At 38.1% G+C, this 18,438-nt stretch overlaps 1 protein-coding gene across 2 annotated transcripts; it reads right to left on the bottom strand.

The window, feature by feature from the left end:
* Nucleotides 1-5,602: 5,602 nt before the first annotated feature.
* fxyd6 (FXYD domain containing ion transport regulator 6) lies at nt 5,603-18,162 on the bottom strand. Of its 2 annotated transcripts, none has more exons than XM_063493583.1 (8): nt 17,955-18,162; nt 10,299-10,355; nt 9,921-9,947; nt 8,826-8,858; nt 8,574-8,648; nt 8,301-8,337; nt 8,125-8,174; nt 5,603-6,888 (listed from the first exon to the last, which is right to left on the bottom strand). In XM_063493583.1, exons 2-8 carry the CDS (start codon nt 10,345-10,347, stop codon nt 6,851-6,853), a joined length of 309 nt encoding a protein of 102 aa, XP_063349653.1. In that variant the 5' UTR covers nt 10,348-10,355; nt 17,955-18,162; the 3' UTR covers nt 5,603-6,850. The 2 variants fall into 2 exon arrangements, with proteins under 2 accessions (XP_063349653.1, XP_063349654.1); XM_063493584.1 differs by having other exon boundaries at nt 10,299-10,352.
* Nucleotides 18,163-18,438: the final 276 nt, after the last annotated feature.

Raw genomic sequence — 18,438 nt, 5'->3', positions numbered from 1 at the left:
TTGAACAGGTGTACCTAATGAAGTGGGTAGAAGAGAGTATGAGAACACAGGAACATTGCACCAACTAGAAGAAAAGAAGTTCCAGCTTTAGTTGAAAACAGCCAGTCTATGTGAGATCATAGGGTAGCTTGGTGCTAGGCGTTTATCGAGAATAGTTCACGTTACTTTGTCAACACTTTCCCTTAAACTGTTTTGTCAAACTTTTCCACCCTCTCTCAGCAGTCACCCCGGAGTGCTGTCTCAGCAGTTACCAGCAGTTACTCTAAACGCTTATGTGAACAGTATCTGATCAGCGTCTAACACCTGTCCGGCATAATATGCATCTGTATGTGTGTTGTTCTCCAAACCTCTTCTTGGTGCAGAGATGTTATCAGTTCTAGTGAAGTGTGAGATAAATGGCTTCTCATGCTTACCTCAACTGAAGCCCTTATGGAGAGCAGCTGAACCAAGGCCCGGGGGATCCAACTGTTAAAACTGCCTTCCTCGCCGCTTAGCAGTAAGGGCGGTAATTTTTACAGCTCGGTATTTTTCAGCAATTTCTGGGGCCTGAATGGGAAAAGAAAGGGAAAAGGGAAAGAGAGAGAAAAAAGAGCGCAGGGGGTCCTTGAGACTCAGCTGGTTGACAGCTCCTGTCTCTCTCTGTAACGACTTATTTATTCAGGGATAATTAATCAGGCGCAGTTTTATGGCGGTATGATTAATGCGCTTTGTCATTTGTGCTGCAGCGATGAAAATACAGTACCTATGATGCCGCTGCTCGAGTCTAACTGGCTCAGATGAAACGGCAAACAGGGGAAGTCCTGTTTGCCTCCCAGCAAGGAGCCGTGAAAGCAGGCCTAACTTTTGATGTGTGCATTCTCTTTCTGTAACAAAACAAAAAAGGAAAAACAACCACGTCAGGGAATTTTTTTCATATACTGCGCTATTTAAATACAACCTGGGGGCCTCTATTTATGCTTTGACGTTGACGCTGATGTAATCTGCAGAATTAACGTTCCTCGAAATTTACAGTTCGCGGTGTTCTGTTTCAGTGTAGTGCATTTTTCCCACACTTTGAATTTCTTCTCTTTAGTCAGCAGCTCTCTCCTCACGGCCCCGTCGTGCGACTCCTTTAATCGTCATACTGATCCGAGGGCGCCACCTTGTGGTTGTTTTTGTTACAAGCAGTACATATGAAGTTCACACGAATTACAAGTGGAAACCTGAACTATTGACCTCTGTCGAAAGAGGAATTTTAGCGGCTCTCTTACGGGACTTTTTGATTGCTCAGTTTTTGGATGCCGCCCACTTAGAAGGAAGATTAACTGCAAATCAACACAAATTAGTTTAAAGTGAGAGACTTCCCGTAAACCTATGAATCACGAGCAATTACTAAAACACAGAAGAAATTTCGAAGGACGCTCTTCCATCTCTCCACCTGAGGTCCTTGTGGAATTAAGATCGCGACGTCAGAGCTGTTTTTGCGCTATTTGTGTATGTTTCATCAACTGTCAGGAGGTTTATGCAAAAAAAAAAAAAAAAAAAACTTGTGAAACTTGTTGGGCGGGCCGCGGGTGCCTCATAGACAAAGGGAGGATTTATTACAGGTTGGTGTGAGTCTGGATCATTTCCTGTGTACTCTATAAGGCTGGAAAGGTGCCGTACAAACACTGTCCACTTACCATTCTCTTTATCAAAGTGTAAACTTCATACAGTTCTGCATACAGCCTTTTATATTATGATGGGGAGCTTGTAATGCAAACCACTTCCAGGTAGGCTACTAAAGAGACGCTGTGCCTGGGATGGGCGTTTCCTTTCCGAGCAGACTTGTTTTTGTTCTTTAAGGTGTCAGATGTCAGGTGATTCTTTTAACTGGAAGGCTATCATCCTCTGGATACCATTTACTTGTTTTTATTCAGTAACTGCCTTTGTTGTTCACTTTAATGCATATGAACACTTTAATACTGTCAGATTATACATTTTGCTGTTATGTTATTTTTTAAATTGTATAATTAGTTACTTTTATATCTTCTTATACAAGCACAAACAAAGCGTGGTGGAATACACTTTATTTTTACAAAAGCCTTACATTCTTACACACATAACACCTCACGGCAATGCCGTGTATCGCAGGACATTGCCACAATGGTTCTTCTCAGATTAGTAATCTTCCTCATCAACACGTCTTGGCTGTTGACAAGAAAACAAATGAGGTCATTTTTCATGTAGGGGTTGCATCCATTAATGCCTTTTTCATATCATGTTAACTTTAGCTTTATGAAGATTTGCACTATGCAGAAGTTAAAACAGAGTACTGCTTCATCATATAACGAGTTATTGTTTCATAATGACCAGCAGATGTCACTATAAACCCATCCGGCAATATCTTACCTTGGATTTGCCACAGTTTCTGATCTTGTTCCCTTGAGAAAAAAAGCAAAACCAGGTGATAGTTAGTTCCTATCAAAACTTATGGATAGTTAAAAATAAATAAATAAATCTGTTCTGATAAATTAATTATATCTATAAAATCAGAATGTTGTACTGATGCTGAAAAATGTATTCATACATTTGTTACTTCTAGGCTGGACTGCTGTAGTTCATTATTATCAGGATGTCCTAAAAACTCCCTGAAAAGCCTTCAGCTGATCCAAAATACTTCAGTGAGAGTACTGACAGGGACTAGAAAAAGAGAGCATATATCTCTGTATCTTCATTGGCTGTTCACACTCAGCCAGCCTTTCCAACCATGTCCTCGGCAATCCTCACCTTAGCTGTTCCATTTGTTAGGGCCTTTGTTTCTATTTTCCTTTCTTTTCCATTGAAACACATAGGAAATCTTATACAAACACAAAACACAGCACATATAGGATGGAACTGTTGTCTTACCTGCCAACAGAATGATGGAAAGGAACACAATGACCCCGGCAAAGATCAGACCTCCAAGACGCAGCGTCTCATAATCTACAAATTCACAAAGCGCTCTGTCACTACACCATTACTTTCCACCCCCTCACCCCCCAGACCCCTAATCCTAACGACAGAAACTGACTGTATCTTGCTTTCTACACACTATGATGAGATACACTTTTTTAAGACGTAGTTGCTTACCATATACAAAGTCTGCATCAGGGTCAACATCTGCACCTATTGAAGGACAGCGAGTGGAAAGAGATACAGAGCCAGTAAAAACCTTTTTCTACAGACACATAACTGCAAGCTGCATCAAGCTTAAATATTGAAGCTATTTTTCACTGTGTTGTCATTTGGACACATTCAGGGCTCAATTCAGTGTTTTATTTTGTGCACGTTGTGAAAACAGGGTGACAGTCTAAATTGGTCCATTGTCTGAAGTTGTGCACAGACAACAGGCTCTTCTGGCAGATCGTAAGTGGCTTTAAAAGTTCAAATGTTTCTTTAAATAATGATTCCGTATTCCATTATCAGCCCCTAAATTTGTTTTTATTTTACTGCCTCCACAAATGCACTTGAATTCACTGTCATCTAATTTATTATATCACCTTATTACCAAAAAGCCAGAGGCATGACTAGTAATGCAGAAATTCTAAGTAAGCATGATTGACTGTGGAACAATGCTTAAATGCCAGAAGGTCATATTTTCCATGACCAGTGTTAACCTTTGTATTGTTGTTCATAAATTTAATAACAATAAAAAAGGGAACTTTGCGCTCCCCTGATATATGACTAACATGCTCACTTGCGGTTCTGACTCAGAATCACAACAGTAAGGATAGTTATGACCTTGCAAATGTTATGTCACTCGAATGCGTCTGTTTCCTTGCCCTGGCGTTTGTTCATAATGAGCAGTTCAGCTGCTGTGTAACTCACCTTTAGGAGAAGACATGTTGTCTTGTCTTGTCTTGTTTGTGTGTTCAGCTGGTCAAACTGCAAAAAGATAATACAAATAGGTTTTTTTAATTTAAAGTGTGCGTGTGTGGGGCGATTGGGGGGGGGGGGGGGGGGGGGGGGTTGCACATCTACCAACCGGTGATCCACCAAGGTCCACTGTTTTGAATTATTAAACACAAACCTTTGTATTAATAGTATTCCCACCATTGGGTCTGGTATGTGAAAGCGTGTGTGGGTTAAAAAGTTTGTGGGTATTTTGTTTCTACGGCCCTTCTCTTGTAATAAAGTTTGACTGTTCTAGTAGCTAATTTAACTGGGCTTATTCGCTTTAGATGAGAGGCAGTTGAAAGGCTTGGAAACTTTATATGTCCTGAACAAATTGCCCTGTGGGTTGCCTACTGCAGTCTTAATGGCAAAGCGATTGCCTTGATCTTCACTGAGAGGTTAATGGCAGTATTGATTCTTCTTCCCCACCCATTCTGCCAACATCTTTCACCACCCCTCCCCACCACCAAAACCACACGCATTCCCACAAACACACGTTTCTTGTTTGATCTCCAAGTCTTTAATTGTTAACTTAAACAGATTAAAGAACTGAGACTTTCCCTTGCTCTCTCAACTTACTTCAAGCATGCCATTGTGTGCATTGTGAACTTCAGTTCTTTAATCCTTTATGTGCCTAGGCCTTTTCAATGCACCACTGAGCATAAGGGCATACTGGACAGTTACTCATTAATATATTACAGCTCCAATATTCATTAACCTTGAACCTTGCACAGTCTGATAGAGGTTATAGATAGAACATGGAAAAGAAGCTGCTGTGACAACTGCCTAATTGATATTCAGTGATTTTGGCAAATAAAGACAGCACCCCTAAAGTCAAGCACTACATCACTGCTATGAGATTTCTTTAAAAGTGGGCATCTAGCAGGATATTTAGCAAACAAACTACTGTCCTCTAAACCCAGCAGAACAACACATATTAACTGAGCCATGAGAACATGTTTTGGACTATTGTTTACTGGACAGCCTGCATAGAAAGGTTAAACTTTTCATTGCAGGAATGCCGGTAATTCACATTTAATACAGAAATAAACACAGAGATTAACTTAAACCTATTAAAACATGTATCTTCCATACATGATCCAGCTCTAGCATTTAAATCATTTTAAGGTAACAGATTTTTGTGCCACATTCATTTTAATATTTATTTAAGAGAGCAGTCACTCACCTTAGCTGCAGAAGGCTCTGTATCACCACTGTCCAGGTGTGTCTGCGGGTGGCCCTGTCTGCATTTCCAGACTAGACTCCCACAGTAGAAATCCCCACCCACTAAACCACCCCTCCACGCTCAGGCATATTTTAGTTCAGCCGCTCAGTTACATATTTATAGTCTCATAAAATTTGCAAGCTGGTGCCAATAAACAAAAGCTGCTTCAACCTTTGGAATCGTAACAGAAAATGCGGCATGTTATAGATTCTTCAGGTGGAGAAATCTTTCCCTGACACATGTTTCATAGCCCCAGGTGACAGTATTATAACCTTGACTGACATTGATTGGAAAACAGCAGAGTGATTTCAAATGCTGTTTGACGTTTGCATGTAAATTAATGTTTAAAGAAAGTAGAAAAGTTCCCTGAAGAAAACAATAAGAATCCAAATTCTACAACATAATCAGGTTTCCAGCTAAATGAAAACAAAAAAAGAAATTAAATAAATAAACATAAAAACACACGTTTTGTGTTCAGCCACTTTTATTTATGCCAAAAGCACAACAGGTTGCCACACAACAAGGCTCTTGTGTGAAGAATGAACATATTTACTTGTATAGCTGTCATGTTTAATTTCAGACTTAATACTGGTTAAAACCTGAACTGGCAGCAGGTTGACAACAAGGACTAGTCATCTATACTCTCTCTATAATTTGGCTTACATTAGGCTACTATTAATGTAGTCTGGCAAAAAAATAATATCAATATCACGACTCTCAAACTCCACAGACAAACTTAATCTCTCTTCCGGCAGTGTAATGCATGTCTGGTTATTTAAAACATCATGAGACTGACTAAACAAATAACAAAGAGAAAAGAAAGCTACCCTGGCTCGACAGATTTGTGGCACCAGTGAGTGTGTATGGGAAAACTAATTATAGCCTGCTGGAGACTAGCTAATCCTGACGGAGCCAGTGACAGAGCAGTGGAGTGGATATGTGGAGAAGGTGGCAGTGAGATAGCTGATGCAGAAGCTCCCTCCACTATGAACTGTTAAATACTGCGGTGGAGGGGCCCATGCAGGTACCTGCACACTACTGTGCTCACTCAAGAGAGCTGTGGCAGTTGAGATTGTCTTATATAAGGCTCATCACATTTGCATGTAGAGATGCACATGCACTTGTGATGTACACACAATCATACACATACAGGATATGCATGCACACATAACTACACTCATATGGCCACACAAACACACCCAGCCATTCACACTTAAACATAAATGAAGATATTCATGTTTCTGTGAACTATCAGTACTATTTATACACATATCGTATTGATATATATGTGTGTGTGTGTGTGTGTGTGTGTGTGTGTGTGTGTGTGTGTGTGTGTGTGTGTGTTATATTCTAACTGTGGCAAAATATGATGCTGGACAATTAACAAAACAATTAGGAACAGCAGGTCATACAAGATTCGAAAGTCTTCTTTCTTTTAAAGACAATCTTGCATTAAAGGTGCTACTGGCTACGACAATAAAGTGGAGACACGGTCACAGAAAGGCACAGGAATGGACAAGAGCACAGGCAGCGAGGGAGGGACTGGCATGATCACAACGAAGAACAGCAGGCACAAGAATTATGTACATATCAGCATTACACCTCTAAACATATACCTCCCCTCTTACCCTATCGCATGACCGGTTATAATAATCACCCACACCTTCACTATTATTGTGGATAAGTATCAAATAAAATCTTCATTTCAGAAGGTAGTTCTTTAGAGTTGCCTCAGTTCTCTGGTGGAGTCTCCTTGGCAGCTGCTGCAGCTGAAAAAGGTCAATGATGAGTGAGTTAGCTGAAGCGAACATGCAAAACATTAAACTTGCCCAGAGTTATTTCTTGTTAAATATTCCTCTCCTGTGCCAAAACATTCACTCACTTGCAATCACTTGAAGGTGAAGGACAATGCTCAGGGCTCTGCTGCTAATTGAGGGCCATTAAATATGCAAGGAGTACATGGATTTTGTACTCGTGACCTTATAACAAAGAGCACTACTGTAGAGTACATGTATTCACTCACTTAATGTACAAGGTATGCGTATTTTAGAGTGGAAGATACTCTTATAACTCACACAAGTTAACTCATGCAATTCAGTAAAAATGCTATAAATGTCATATCACAATATTCAGTTAAAACACATAGCCCATATGCTTTCTTGAAAAGGTGTACTTTAATTCAAATCTTGATTGTTCCCCAAACCTAAAGTAGTTTTGTTGCATAAGTTTAACCAAACTTCACTTCAAAACTAAAATAATATCTTAAAGAAAAACTTTCTGGTCTAAAGCCTAAAGACAAACTTTCTCCCTGCTACTTTGTGAATCACTGAGCTCTTCCCAAAGACGGCATGAACAGAAGCTAAGATTCACTAAGATTTAAAGCAACAGGTGCTGAAACATCTCTTTAAAGCAGAGGTTATATACAGTGGACTAAAAGCCACTTTAAAATGAAAAGTCTAAGCAATATTTCTAAGCTTAAACTTGAAAACCACATAATGGGGAAATATACGGTATACACCAACTTTTTGTGGGGTGTAAGAATATATGTCCTCTTCAAGACGTTATTTAAAAATATCTTGAAATATATCAAGCACTGTTATGTAATAATTACAGTAATAACACTGTAAAAAATTTGCACTTTTTCTTTTATAGCATATAGTAAAGCATATTTTTTGCTGTGATTTTACTGGTTTTATGTGACCAAAGGATCTCAATGCATCTTCCATCAGTAGCTTTAGACAAATGGATACTGAGGAAAACATGAGAGCAGAAACACTGCAAAAAATGATCCCACATTTGACTGATTGTTTAAAAGCTTTTTAACTTAAAAAAAAAAAAAAAAAAAAAGCAGATATTGCATTATTCTGAAATGTAGCCAAAAGGAGCAGTTTTCCCAGTTCCTGTGTTGTATGGGCTCTCTCAGAAGGAAACTTAATTATGGATGTATGTCAGAGGGTGAGCTTGAGGTGAGGAGGAAATGACAAGAGTTAAAATGTGCATCTTACCCTTGGAGACAATCAGATTCTCCTCCTGTGCCTCCTCATCTCCGGGGGCCCTGAAGAGAGGATCCACAGGTTGTCATGGTAACTAAATCAAATAGTATGACCCAAAAAAGCTCTTCATGCAGCTTTTTTTTTTTTTAAATTTCATTTCTGTAAATCAGACAGGGACACTGACATACCTGGGCTTCTGGTTAATACCACAGCGGCATCGCCGACCTGGAAACACAATAAACTGTCAGCTGTATTGTTCTGTTGCGAACGAAACATCTGCGTCATCACTATTAAAGTGTTACTGGATTGTAAAACAGCGTGTAAGCAAGGTCATGGAGTAGAATGATGTGAAAATTCTATGAAAATGCTGTTTTTTATTATTTCTAATTAAACTGTAACATTTGGTTATAGTGGAGAGCGCATGTAGACAAGATGAAACGACACACACAAGGTTAACTTACTGAGGATTAGAAGAATGCCAAGTGTAAACAGCACCACTGCAAATGCCAATCCCCCAATCCTCAAGGTCTCATAGTCTGCAGAAGATAGAAAGCAACAGCAGGAGTGTAATTTAATCATTGTTTATCGCAAATAATGCTTTTTAAATTATTTGATTTATTTATTTTTAGGGATTTACAATGAGTCTATGTCTCAGCAATGTGCTAATTACTTTCAATGTGCTAGTTATTTCAGAAGATTTTGCTTTAACTTACCATAAATAAATGGGTTTTCAGATGCATTGGTAGCTGCAAACAGGAAAACAAACACATTTATAAAACCACAATGAGAAATCAAAACACATTGTCTCAGTTGCAAGCCTGTATCACTACTTTCAATACACTTTTTTGAGTGTTTTGTGACAAAATCCATGTCTTTCATCTTTTGTAATCCATATAATTATTCATCTTGAAAATTAGTAAACTAAAATCAGCTTTCCTAAGTGTATTGGTGGTCATTCAGGAAATTATGGCTCTGTTAATGAAAATGAAATGGATATAGAAAACCACTGACTCAGTGATCTGTCTCTCTCTTCAGCTAATACAGACTGTAAGAGCTTGTGCTTAAAAAGATAAATACTCTTTGTTTGTTTTTTCAGAAACAAAATGTTATTGTGAACAGGATGTTAATCTCAATAACAATATCTCAGTATCTCAATAACCTTTTTGTTTGTGCTAAAATGACTATACTAAGCCTAAGTCAGTGTGTCTGGTAGGCTACTATTTGTTTCAGTCTGGAGTGGCACTGTAAGCTAAAACTCTGGGCTCTAATGGATGTAGTAACAAATTGTAACTTCACACATTATAATATCCAGCTTACATAAATTATACACAATATAAAACACATATTTTTGAAGGGTACTTATTTAATAGATTCTTGTTATGTACGTACAAATATTTATAGCTTTATATGTCAATAGGAGATAAGGGGAAAGCTGGCATGAAACAATATTGCATATAATAATATCACATATTAAATAGATTTCATATAAAATGTCATTTGCTTCAAGCAGTGATTTTTCAGTAATAGCATTATGATGGTTTGACTTTGAAACAGTGCTCTTTAGATGCTACACTTTGGATTTCATAGATTTTGAAATCCTATATATTTATCCTACTTTATCAACTCTATTTCTTGCCAAATTACTGCTCATATGTCTTCAAAACTAGAATCTGTTTGGGTTAATAACTTGGTCTGGTAATTTTAAGGCTCTATCAGTACATCGGAAGAGTCTGATCTAAACATGAATAGATCATCAGTAAAGCACTTTAACGTTTGACCCCATTAGAGACCACAGGAAGAGTACTCACCCCCCTCTGTATCAGTGTTTGTTGCAGCTGCAAGGCAGAGTGTTAAGTGGTTAAAGTGAAAAGGTGGAAAGAAAACAGAAAGGGGAGAAACAGAGGAAATTAGAGGGCCATAAGTGAAAGATGAAAAACATATCTTTGCGAATTCATTCCCACACAATAAGAGACCAGGCATGCAATCAGTAAAATCCACACTTAAATCTCTAAAGTAGTAACTGATGTTTCTCTATGGATTTGACTTGTCCACCCCCAGTCCTTTTTCCATGAAATGTCACCGCTTGCGCCAACACTGCCTCCCTATGGACAATCGGCGAGTGTGCATGCATGTGTGTTTGTATGCATGGATGCACGTGTGCGTTGCATGAATAGGGTTGTACTTACCAGTCATATATACAAGGAGTGAAGAGACGATGAGCAAAATAGTTTCCATGGCAACTGCTGACACAGAGTAATGAAAAAAGAAAGGGGGGGGGGGGGGTGAGAGAGAATGGAAGAAAGACAAAATAGACAGTCAGAGGGATTTTTGTTTGTTTGTTTGTTTGCTTGTTTGTTTTCCCCACTCCACTCCAGCACATTCATGTCTGCAGTCTGGGACAAAAACAGTAACAATGAACATGCATTCAAGGTATACTGCGCAGATGATGACCACACAATTACACACCTATTGAGGAAGAGGACTCACATCACGCACAACACTTGCTCTGTCCAGCCTTTTGGAGTATAGCAGATGTCAAAGGCTTGTGGATACAGCTTTTATCTTGCACAATGATCTGTGTTCAGAGCCATACATGTTCTCTTTTTCTGCCAGAGACTGCTTCTTCGTCTCTGTGGGCATCACACAACCTTGACCTATTTTTATGTAGGCTATTCACTGCGCACCCACATGCAGACACACACCATGTCTGCTACAGAGATATCTCTTATGTTTAGGCAACTACAATGTTGTTATGTCCAGGCAAACTATAATGCGCTAAAATATTTTATGTATTTTTTCATTTTCAGTTTATTTAATTAATCATTTTTTAGACATCCAAGGTATATGGCTCCACAGCTCGCTATGTTGGATTGTCAATCAGCCAGTGGGTTCCCCACTTTGACCCAGACTAAAATATCTAAGGTGTTATTACGTGGGTTGTCATGACATTCTGCACAGGGAAGGGAAGTTTGTTTTTCACAATATCATTAACACAATTCACAGTAACATAGAAATTAATAATAAATATTAAAAAGGTATTACACATATGGATGGATGGATGGATGGATGGATGGATGGATGGATGGATGGATGGACGGATAGGAAGTTTTAGCAGTTTCTAGACATTAAATGCTGCCTCATGTTGCTTGGTTTAAATCCACTTAGAAAAAATTTGTGTAAATAACGTTGGGTGTCCCAAAACTTCTCGATGTTAGAGTAAGATTTTAGAAAAGTTGTGAGATTGTAAAATCTGTTTTCGACACAGTGCAGTAATCCAAGGACTACAGAACTGGGCTCAACTTTCAAGTGCTGAAAAAATATGCATCAAGTTGTTCTATACCCTCAATTGACGATTTTTTTTTTTTTTACAACAAGTCAATTTATGAAATTTCTTCCCTCCTATTTATTCCGTGATCAGTTGTAAGGGGAATTATAGTAAAATTGAAACTCAGTTAATCAGTTTGCATTCTGACATCATCCAGACCATCTGGCGATAAAAATTCAGGTGTGTGAGAATGTGTAAAATGAACAGATTTGGTCTTTTTCTGTGTTTTAGCAGATCAGTGGATAATGAATGAGTCTCACCTTTGACCTCTAGTGTTGGAATCTCTGAGACCAACTTAGACCACTTTCTTGATTTTATTTTTTAGCATGTAAATAAACAAAACATATGGCAGGTTCAGTTAATCTGTTTCTTTTTTTGTCACTCTAATATCATGATACCACTGTACATGGCTGTTGAATGCAAATACGTGTCATAGATCAATGTTTAGTGAGCAGTCCAATTCCCCATCAAATTAGCTTGTGCAAATAAAGTGTCTGATAGATTGTTATACATCAGCTGACAGTGACTATTGACTACAATACTTCACTCTGAATGAATATAGATGGGAAACACAGCATGACAGCAATGGATTCGATGGAGCAGAACAATGCTCTATGTGAACTAATAAAACAAAACAAGTCTGCAGTTCAACATGCATGATCTATAAACAAACCATGGGATGTCCGCACTGCACCTTCCAGAGGTTTTATAACTCATACTTTAGTACTGTTAACTGAGAGTATCGACTACTATTTCTACGAGAACTGAACTGGTCCTCTGATTGACTCCATCTAGCCATCTGGCTGTTTGCCTGTGTTCAGCTGCATCACTGGTATAGGACATAATGCATTTAAGCAAACAAATTATCCCATTATGGTCATTAGCTGTAGTATGAACAATAGCATTCCTGCGCACTTGCAATTTGTATGTTGTGCTCCACTTATTTGATTTGTGAGCTATAAACAGATCTAAACAGCAGAATAGTAACTGGGACATTTCTAAAATGATGTGACATAAGACGATGATGGAGGAACAGATGAAGCTGTCCCATCCAATAGAATGATAACGGCTACATCTGAAACAAAAATCCTTGCATGTGACCTTGAACAGAAGAAATATTTTTTGTTAATTGCCTGTTTCACACACGAATACATTCCTATAGATTCCACCTTATGATTTGAGAATCATAAGGTGGAATCTTTTAAGAATATTTTAAGCAGCAGGCAAAGATATGTTAAGAACATATCTAAAATCATTCATTTTAACGTCCACAATTTTAGACAAATTTTGTTTTGCTAATTGGTAACTGGCAAGTACTGCTACTTTAAAATCAATAGAATCACTAATTAAAAAGGCCTTAAAATGTTACATAGAAAATCCTTTTCCTTCCATCATTGACTCTTTAAGGTTGCTTGTTCTATTTATAAGATCCTACCTGCTATGGACTATGGAGTAACCAGAGCCTCTATTACAGGCAATTGTTCAATACCTTTTAGACATGCAACATTCAGTAAAGAGGTATTATCAGTTAAAGGTAGTGACATTTGGAATAATATTCCAGCTGTAATAGGAGAATGTACTACCTTCAAATCATTTAAAACTCATCTCAAATGATGGCTAAAGAGGAATCAGATTTGTGATCATGAATTTGATATTAATATATGTTATAGTAATATATAATATATAATATTATATAATATATATGTTTTATATGTTATTTTTTAATGTATTTTTATATGTATTTGTTGTTCTGCATTTTCTTACTGTCCTATGAAATGTTATGTTTTAAATTTGTTGTCTGGACTAGATTGGTATACATTGTTTGATGGTGTGTTGAATTTCTTATTTATCGTTTTAGTCTGACCTGCCAGGGACTACAGATGAAAAGTAGCCTTTTGGCTAACTCTGTTTATTTACATTGATATATTCATCAATATGCACTGTCCCTTTTAAATAAATAATATCAATGTATTCATTTATATGTTGCATTATTAAGACCTTCAAAGTTCTATGTAACATCCCAGTGATAGAAAAGAAAATAGCTTCCTTTAGCGCAGCACTTTTTTTCACACCTGTTACTAAGCAGACAAGACAGAAAGCTCTGTCCTCTTTTCTCAAGGTGTGCATGTTAAGAAGATTAACATGCAGTTCAGCTTTATTAATAAACACTGCATCTGCTCACGTGCAGCATGCAGCAGGCATAAAAAAATGGGTCATTCATTAACTAAGCAGGTCATCTATGTTTATTTTCTCAAACACTCCTTGTTTCATGGACAATTGTTTAGTTGATTTTGTTTCTTTTTTAATCTTTAATGCTTCATCTTTCATGCTAGTTTTACTGTGGCTAAAATCACAATAACCAAAGAGCTGACAGCCGTGATGATGGTTACAATAAAGGAAGGTATTTGACCGTGAGCCACCTACAACTCCCTTTTCAATGGCCTTTCACTTTCATCTTTGACTCTTCACATGCTGTTAAACTGTTGTTGAAAAAACACCATCCAGCATGATATGGGATAAATAAAAAAAGGCAGATAGCAAGAAACGATTGTGCTTGATGAGCCTTTATCAAAAATAATCAATAGTCAGTGAAAGTTTTTTTATCCTCCTGCGCCCACCCACAGATCAGATTTCCACTAAGCCTTTACTTGGTGATGGCATCACAAAAACTACATTTATGAACATGATAGAGGGAGAGTGACCTGACAGCTTTTTAAAAGGTTTTTTAATTATAAAAAAGGGAAAATGGCTTTTTTCAATGGTTTGTTTTTTTGTTTTTGCAATACCTCAAGTGGCTATTAGTAAATATTAGCATGTACAGGGTGGCATCATATCCAGCTCTTCTAATACATTTCTCCCTGAATATGTTACATTTGTTGATGCATTACCACCAGCTGTGCATCAGTAAACATTATGAGGAAAATGTATCATGTCACCTGTGTGTGTGTGCATACACAAGATTGCTTTTCTATCAAATAGCATAATCTGAGGTCATACTGACACGGGGAATTGTTCACTTATTCATGTGAATAATGTCTTCGTGTAATATCCCTCAACATAATACAGCAAGAGCAATATGGCGTAATGTGTGTCAGCCAGCTGCTCTCTTGCACTGGTAATCTAAAGCTCGATCTGTCACTTTGGTGCTAATGGAAGGAGAGAATTTTGAAAAAGTAGACAGAACCATACTGAGGCTGATGGAGAGAGGTCTGATGCTCTTTTGTGTCCTTCTCACTCAGGCACTTGCTAATGGCATAGATATGACAGTAAGTGCCCAGGGTTAAGTGGCCAGCTGGACAACCTCAGCTGATTTCAGAGGAGCCAAAGATAGTCTGAGGTTAAAGGGCAAGTAATCAGTGTCACACAAAATATAGCAAGTTTATTCAGACCACAACACTCATCCCCCTTTGTAAGAACATAGAGAGCTGTCCCTTGAGCAGTAAAAAAAACATTCATCTTGGAAAAAGTTCTGCAACAATTTCAATAATTGAGGTATTGATTTTAGATTGCCTGCAAAAACTCTTGATTTTTAATGGCTGAAAAGCAGAAGAATATTTATTTAGAGTGCTAGACATTAAGATGAGATGTGTAGAAAAGTGATTGACGCCTGTTATTTTACACTACCTTTTACTATATTGTGTTTGAAGGTGAGAAATTCCTTAGGTTTGAGTGTTTTATACATAACACTATATATAATCTAGTCAGTAGTGGAGTTTTTATACTTTGCTGCTTACTGTTTCTTTTCGGTTTCAGTCACTGTTCAGTTTAACAGTTTACTCAGTGTTGGGCAAGGTTTAGGCACTAAATAACTTGGTTATATTTAAGAAGATATCATGATTTAGTTTACAATATACTCGTATATGACATAAACCTGTAATCTACCAAGTCCTATCAAATATCCCACAAAAGGATGAAGACAAAACATCTATACACCAGTACTAAAATATCAGCTTCATAGGTTTAGCTTAAAATTACTTACTTCTTTGACCAATATCCCTGAGCATCAGATGAATACAAAAATTATAATGACTTTTGTTAGAGCTCAATTTGGCTTCCTTCTGAAGTGTCGCACTTTTGACCTTGGGTGGGTCAGTGTCATATTTTTCCTGTGAGAATGAGTTAGCGATTTGGCACAATTGTACTTCCCCATATAATGTATCATCTGACTGTTTCTGCCAGCCTTTTTCTCCCTGTGCATGAACATGACACCTGAGCAGTTGCCTTTCCATCTTTCCTCTGTCTAATCTGCACCATTGTTTGGTAATATCAAGTTCCTGAGCCAGGCTTTCTATTGTCTGAGAGTACAGAACTAGAAAAGGGCAGACGTGGTGATGATATCTGTTTGGAAAAGGCAACAACACTGAATGGAGGCTGTTTCCTGTAATGTTGGGACGAGGCAAGGGCAAGCTGAAAGCCAGTGAGACTGGGAGACAGGCTGACAGGGTTAGACATTGTCTGGTAGTACAGGTGAAGGGCATGCAGAGGAGACACTGTCTGAGGGGAGAGGACTGTGATAGGGCAGCCTGTTGTACCGTAGTGACATTTACAGTATAACATGCACAGAGCTTTAAAAACAAAGGCCAAGGAGGGACAAAGCAATAACAGCAGTGAGATAGTGAAGTACACAAGGGCAGCAGAGTGCTCCAGAATCACAGAGACATGAAAAAAAAATAATGGTTTAACCTTTGACATTATACTGCTTGGCAAATGTGTAACTCTCATGCAGGAGTTATGGAAAAAAACAACAAGGTCATGAAGGAAAATCCATCCTAAAATGACAGTGTGTGTTTTTACAGATGACCACACCCCACTAACACCAACACTCAGTCAATTCAATTCAATTTAATTTATATTAGTGCCAAATCACAATAGCAGTTGCCTCAATGAGCTTTATATTGCAAGATGGAGACCCTACAATAATAGTATAGTAGTTCTATCAATAGCCTATCATGTACCAAATGAAACAGAGGTTAGGTGATATTAGAAATTATCACATGACAGATGTTTTTGTTGTGGTTGTTGTTGTGGTTGTTGTTGTTGTTGTTGTTTTTCCCCACTGGCTTGTCCTGTGTGTTTCAAAGTCAGGGAAGTGCAAATTCATGTAGATTTCATTTGAACCTCAATTTGCACTTCCCTGACTGATACCACACTATTTGCTTTGTAGATCTATTGGTATTTAGATAGCAGACGTACCTTTTAACACAGTTTTAAAATATTGGCTGGGATAACTGGGCCATATCTTCCTGTTTCACTTTACACTTTGAAGTAGTGCGGGTGTCTGAAGGAAATTAGTTTGGGTGACTAATAACCCTTAGGCATTATCTAAACCCAATAAATCCAATTAAATATGAAAAGAGCCCTATATATTAACATCAATACAATGTGGGGCAGCTTACTGGGTTGTACAATACATTAATCCAAAAACCCAAACAAAACAAAACAAAAAACACCCTTGACCTCTATATCTGCCATTATAATGATGTTACACCACTATGACAGCCATCGTAATTTAGTGTCCAGTTATCGCCATGGTAACTGTCTCCAACTGACAATTGTGGCGCCGAAAGAGAAATGGGTTAAAGCAGAGACAACACTGACTCCACTTAAACAGGAATAAGGGGTGTGGCACGCATCTTTAAGGTCGAAATCGCTGGCCTAGATTGAGACCATTTCTAAGATAACTGATATATGTATGAATAAATAAATAAATAAATAAATGTGCGTGACCGTACATTCAGCGGTTGTTTCCAGATAAAGTCGCCTGTCGGGGACAAAGGGAGACCTCAATCACACACACTGATAACCTCTCTATTACTCGTGACGATCCATCAAGGCTCTGAGCTAAATTACGTGTTGTTTGGTTTGACTGAGAGTCTCATAAAACAACAACAAAAAACACCTTGCACAATATGCCTCAATGTCCGATGCGTGACGTCTTCGCATTGATCCACTTTTGCGTCTCTCAACCTGTGGATTATCTGATGATTGAGAAAACCCGAGCCATCATCATCATCCGCCTGGTGATTTTCCTTTACACTGAAACAGCTAAACAGCAGTGTCATAACGAACGAGTTAATTTTACTTGGTAATGACAAGTGGATTAATCATGGTTTTTATCCCGTTTTTGCAATATCTGCGTAACCAGCGATTAGTGCCAACAGACACACCCTCGTGGTACATGTTCGCGTGGTAAATAACAAGCAGCCTCGAAAATGCCATCTCGATTAGTTATTGTGACCATGTACACCATACAGGTGGGACATTAAAAACAACAACAACAACAATAATAATAATAATAATAATAATAATAATAGTAATAAATTACACCACACGTTTGCCTAAAATAATTCCACAAAGAAGTTTGCACGAAAGACACAATTTATGCACACTGGAGAGGCATTATGAATAAAATTGCCTTGCCTTACAGTCTTATTGCACCCATATTCTTTTTAGACCACTGGATCCCTTTTTGTTTTTATATGAATAACACAATCAAATATGTCGCTTATTAACTTACCTTTTGTTTCTCCAGCGGACCGTTGGTTAACAAACTGATATCCACCCGCAAAAATCAATCAGTTTGTCTCACAAGGACTCTGCTTCAAGTATTCTCATCTGTCAATATGTGCAACCTGCTCATATGTACTTCCCCTGGAAAAATAGATGTGATGACGACAACAGTGTGACTCCTGGAGTGACTGCTTATTTAGTGCTTGGAATCGTCCCTGCCGCTCCCTTTCTGCATCTCTCCCTCTCTCACACACCAGGCACGCTCACCACAGACCCTCCTGCCCACAAAATCATTAAACACCACAATAAAGGGGAGTGGGTGGTTCCTTCTTTATCTGATATATGTTGTGTTTGTTTTTCGCGCAATCCTTCACAAACTTATGACATGAACATAAAGAATACGGAAAAATGGCATACAATCAAGAACAATTTCAAGAAAAATCCCAACATGAGTAGCGGCTTAAGTGCACTGCTTAGTGACTGAGTCAAGT

Source organism: Pelmatolapia mariae, linkage group LG14 (genome assembly GCF_036321145.2).
Source record: "Pelmatolapia mariae isolate MD_Pm_ZW linkage group LG14, Pm_UMD_F_2, whole genome shotgun sequence".
Taxonomy (NCBI): Eukaryota; Metazoa; Chordata; class Actinopteri; order Cichliformes; family Cichlidae; genus Pelmatolapia; species Pelmatolapia mariae.
Note: the sequence above shows the minus strand (reverse complement) of the source record. Positions and strands in the feature narration are given on the sequence as shown.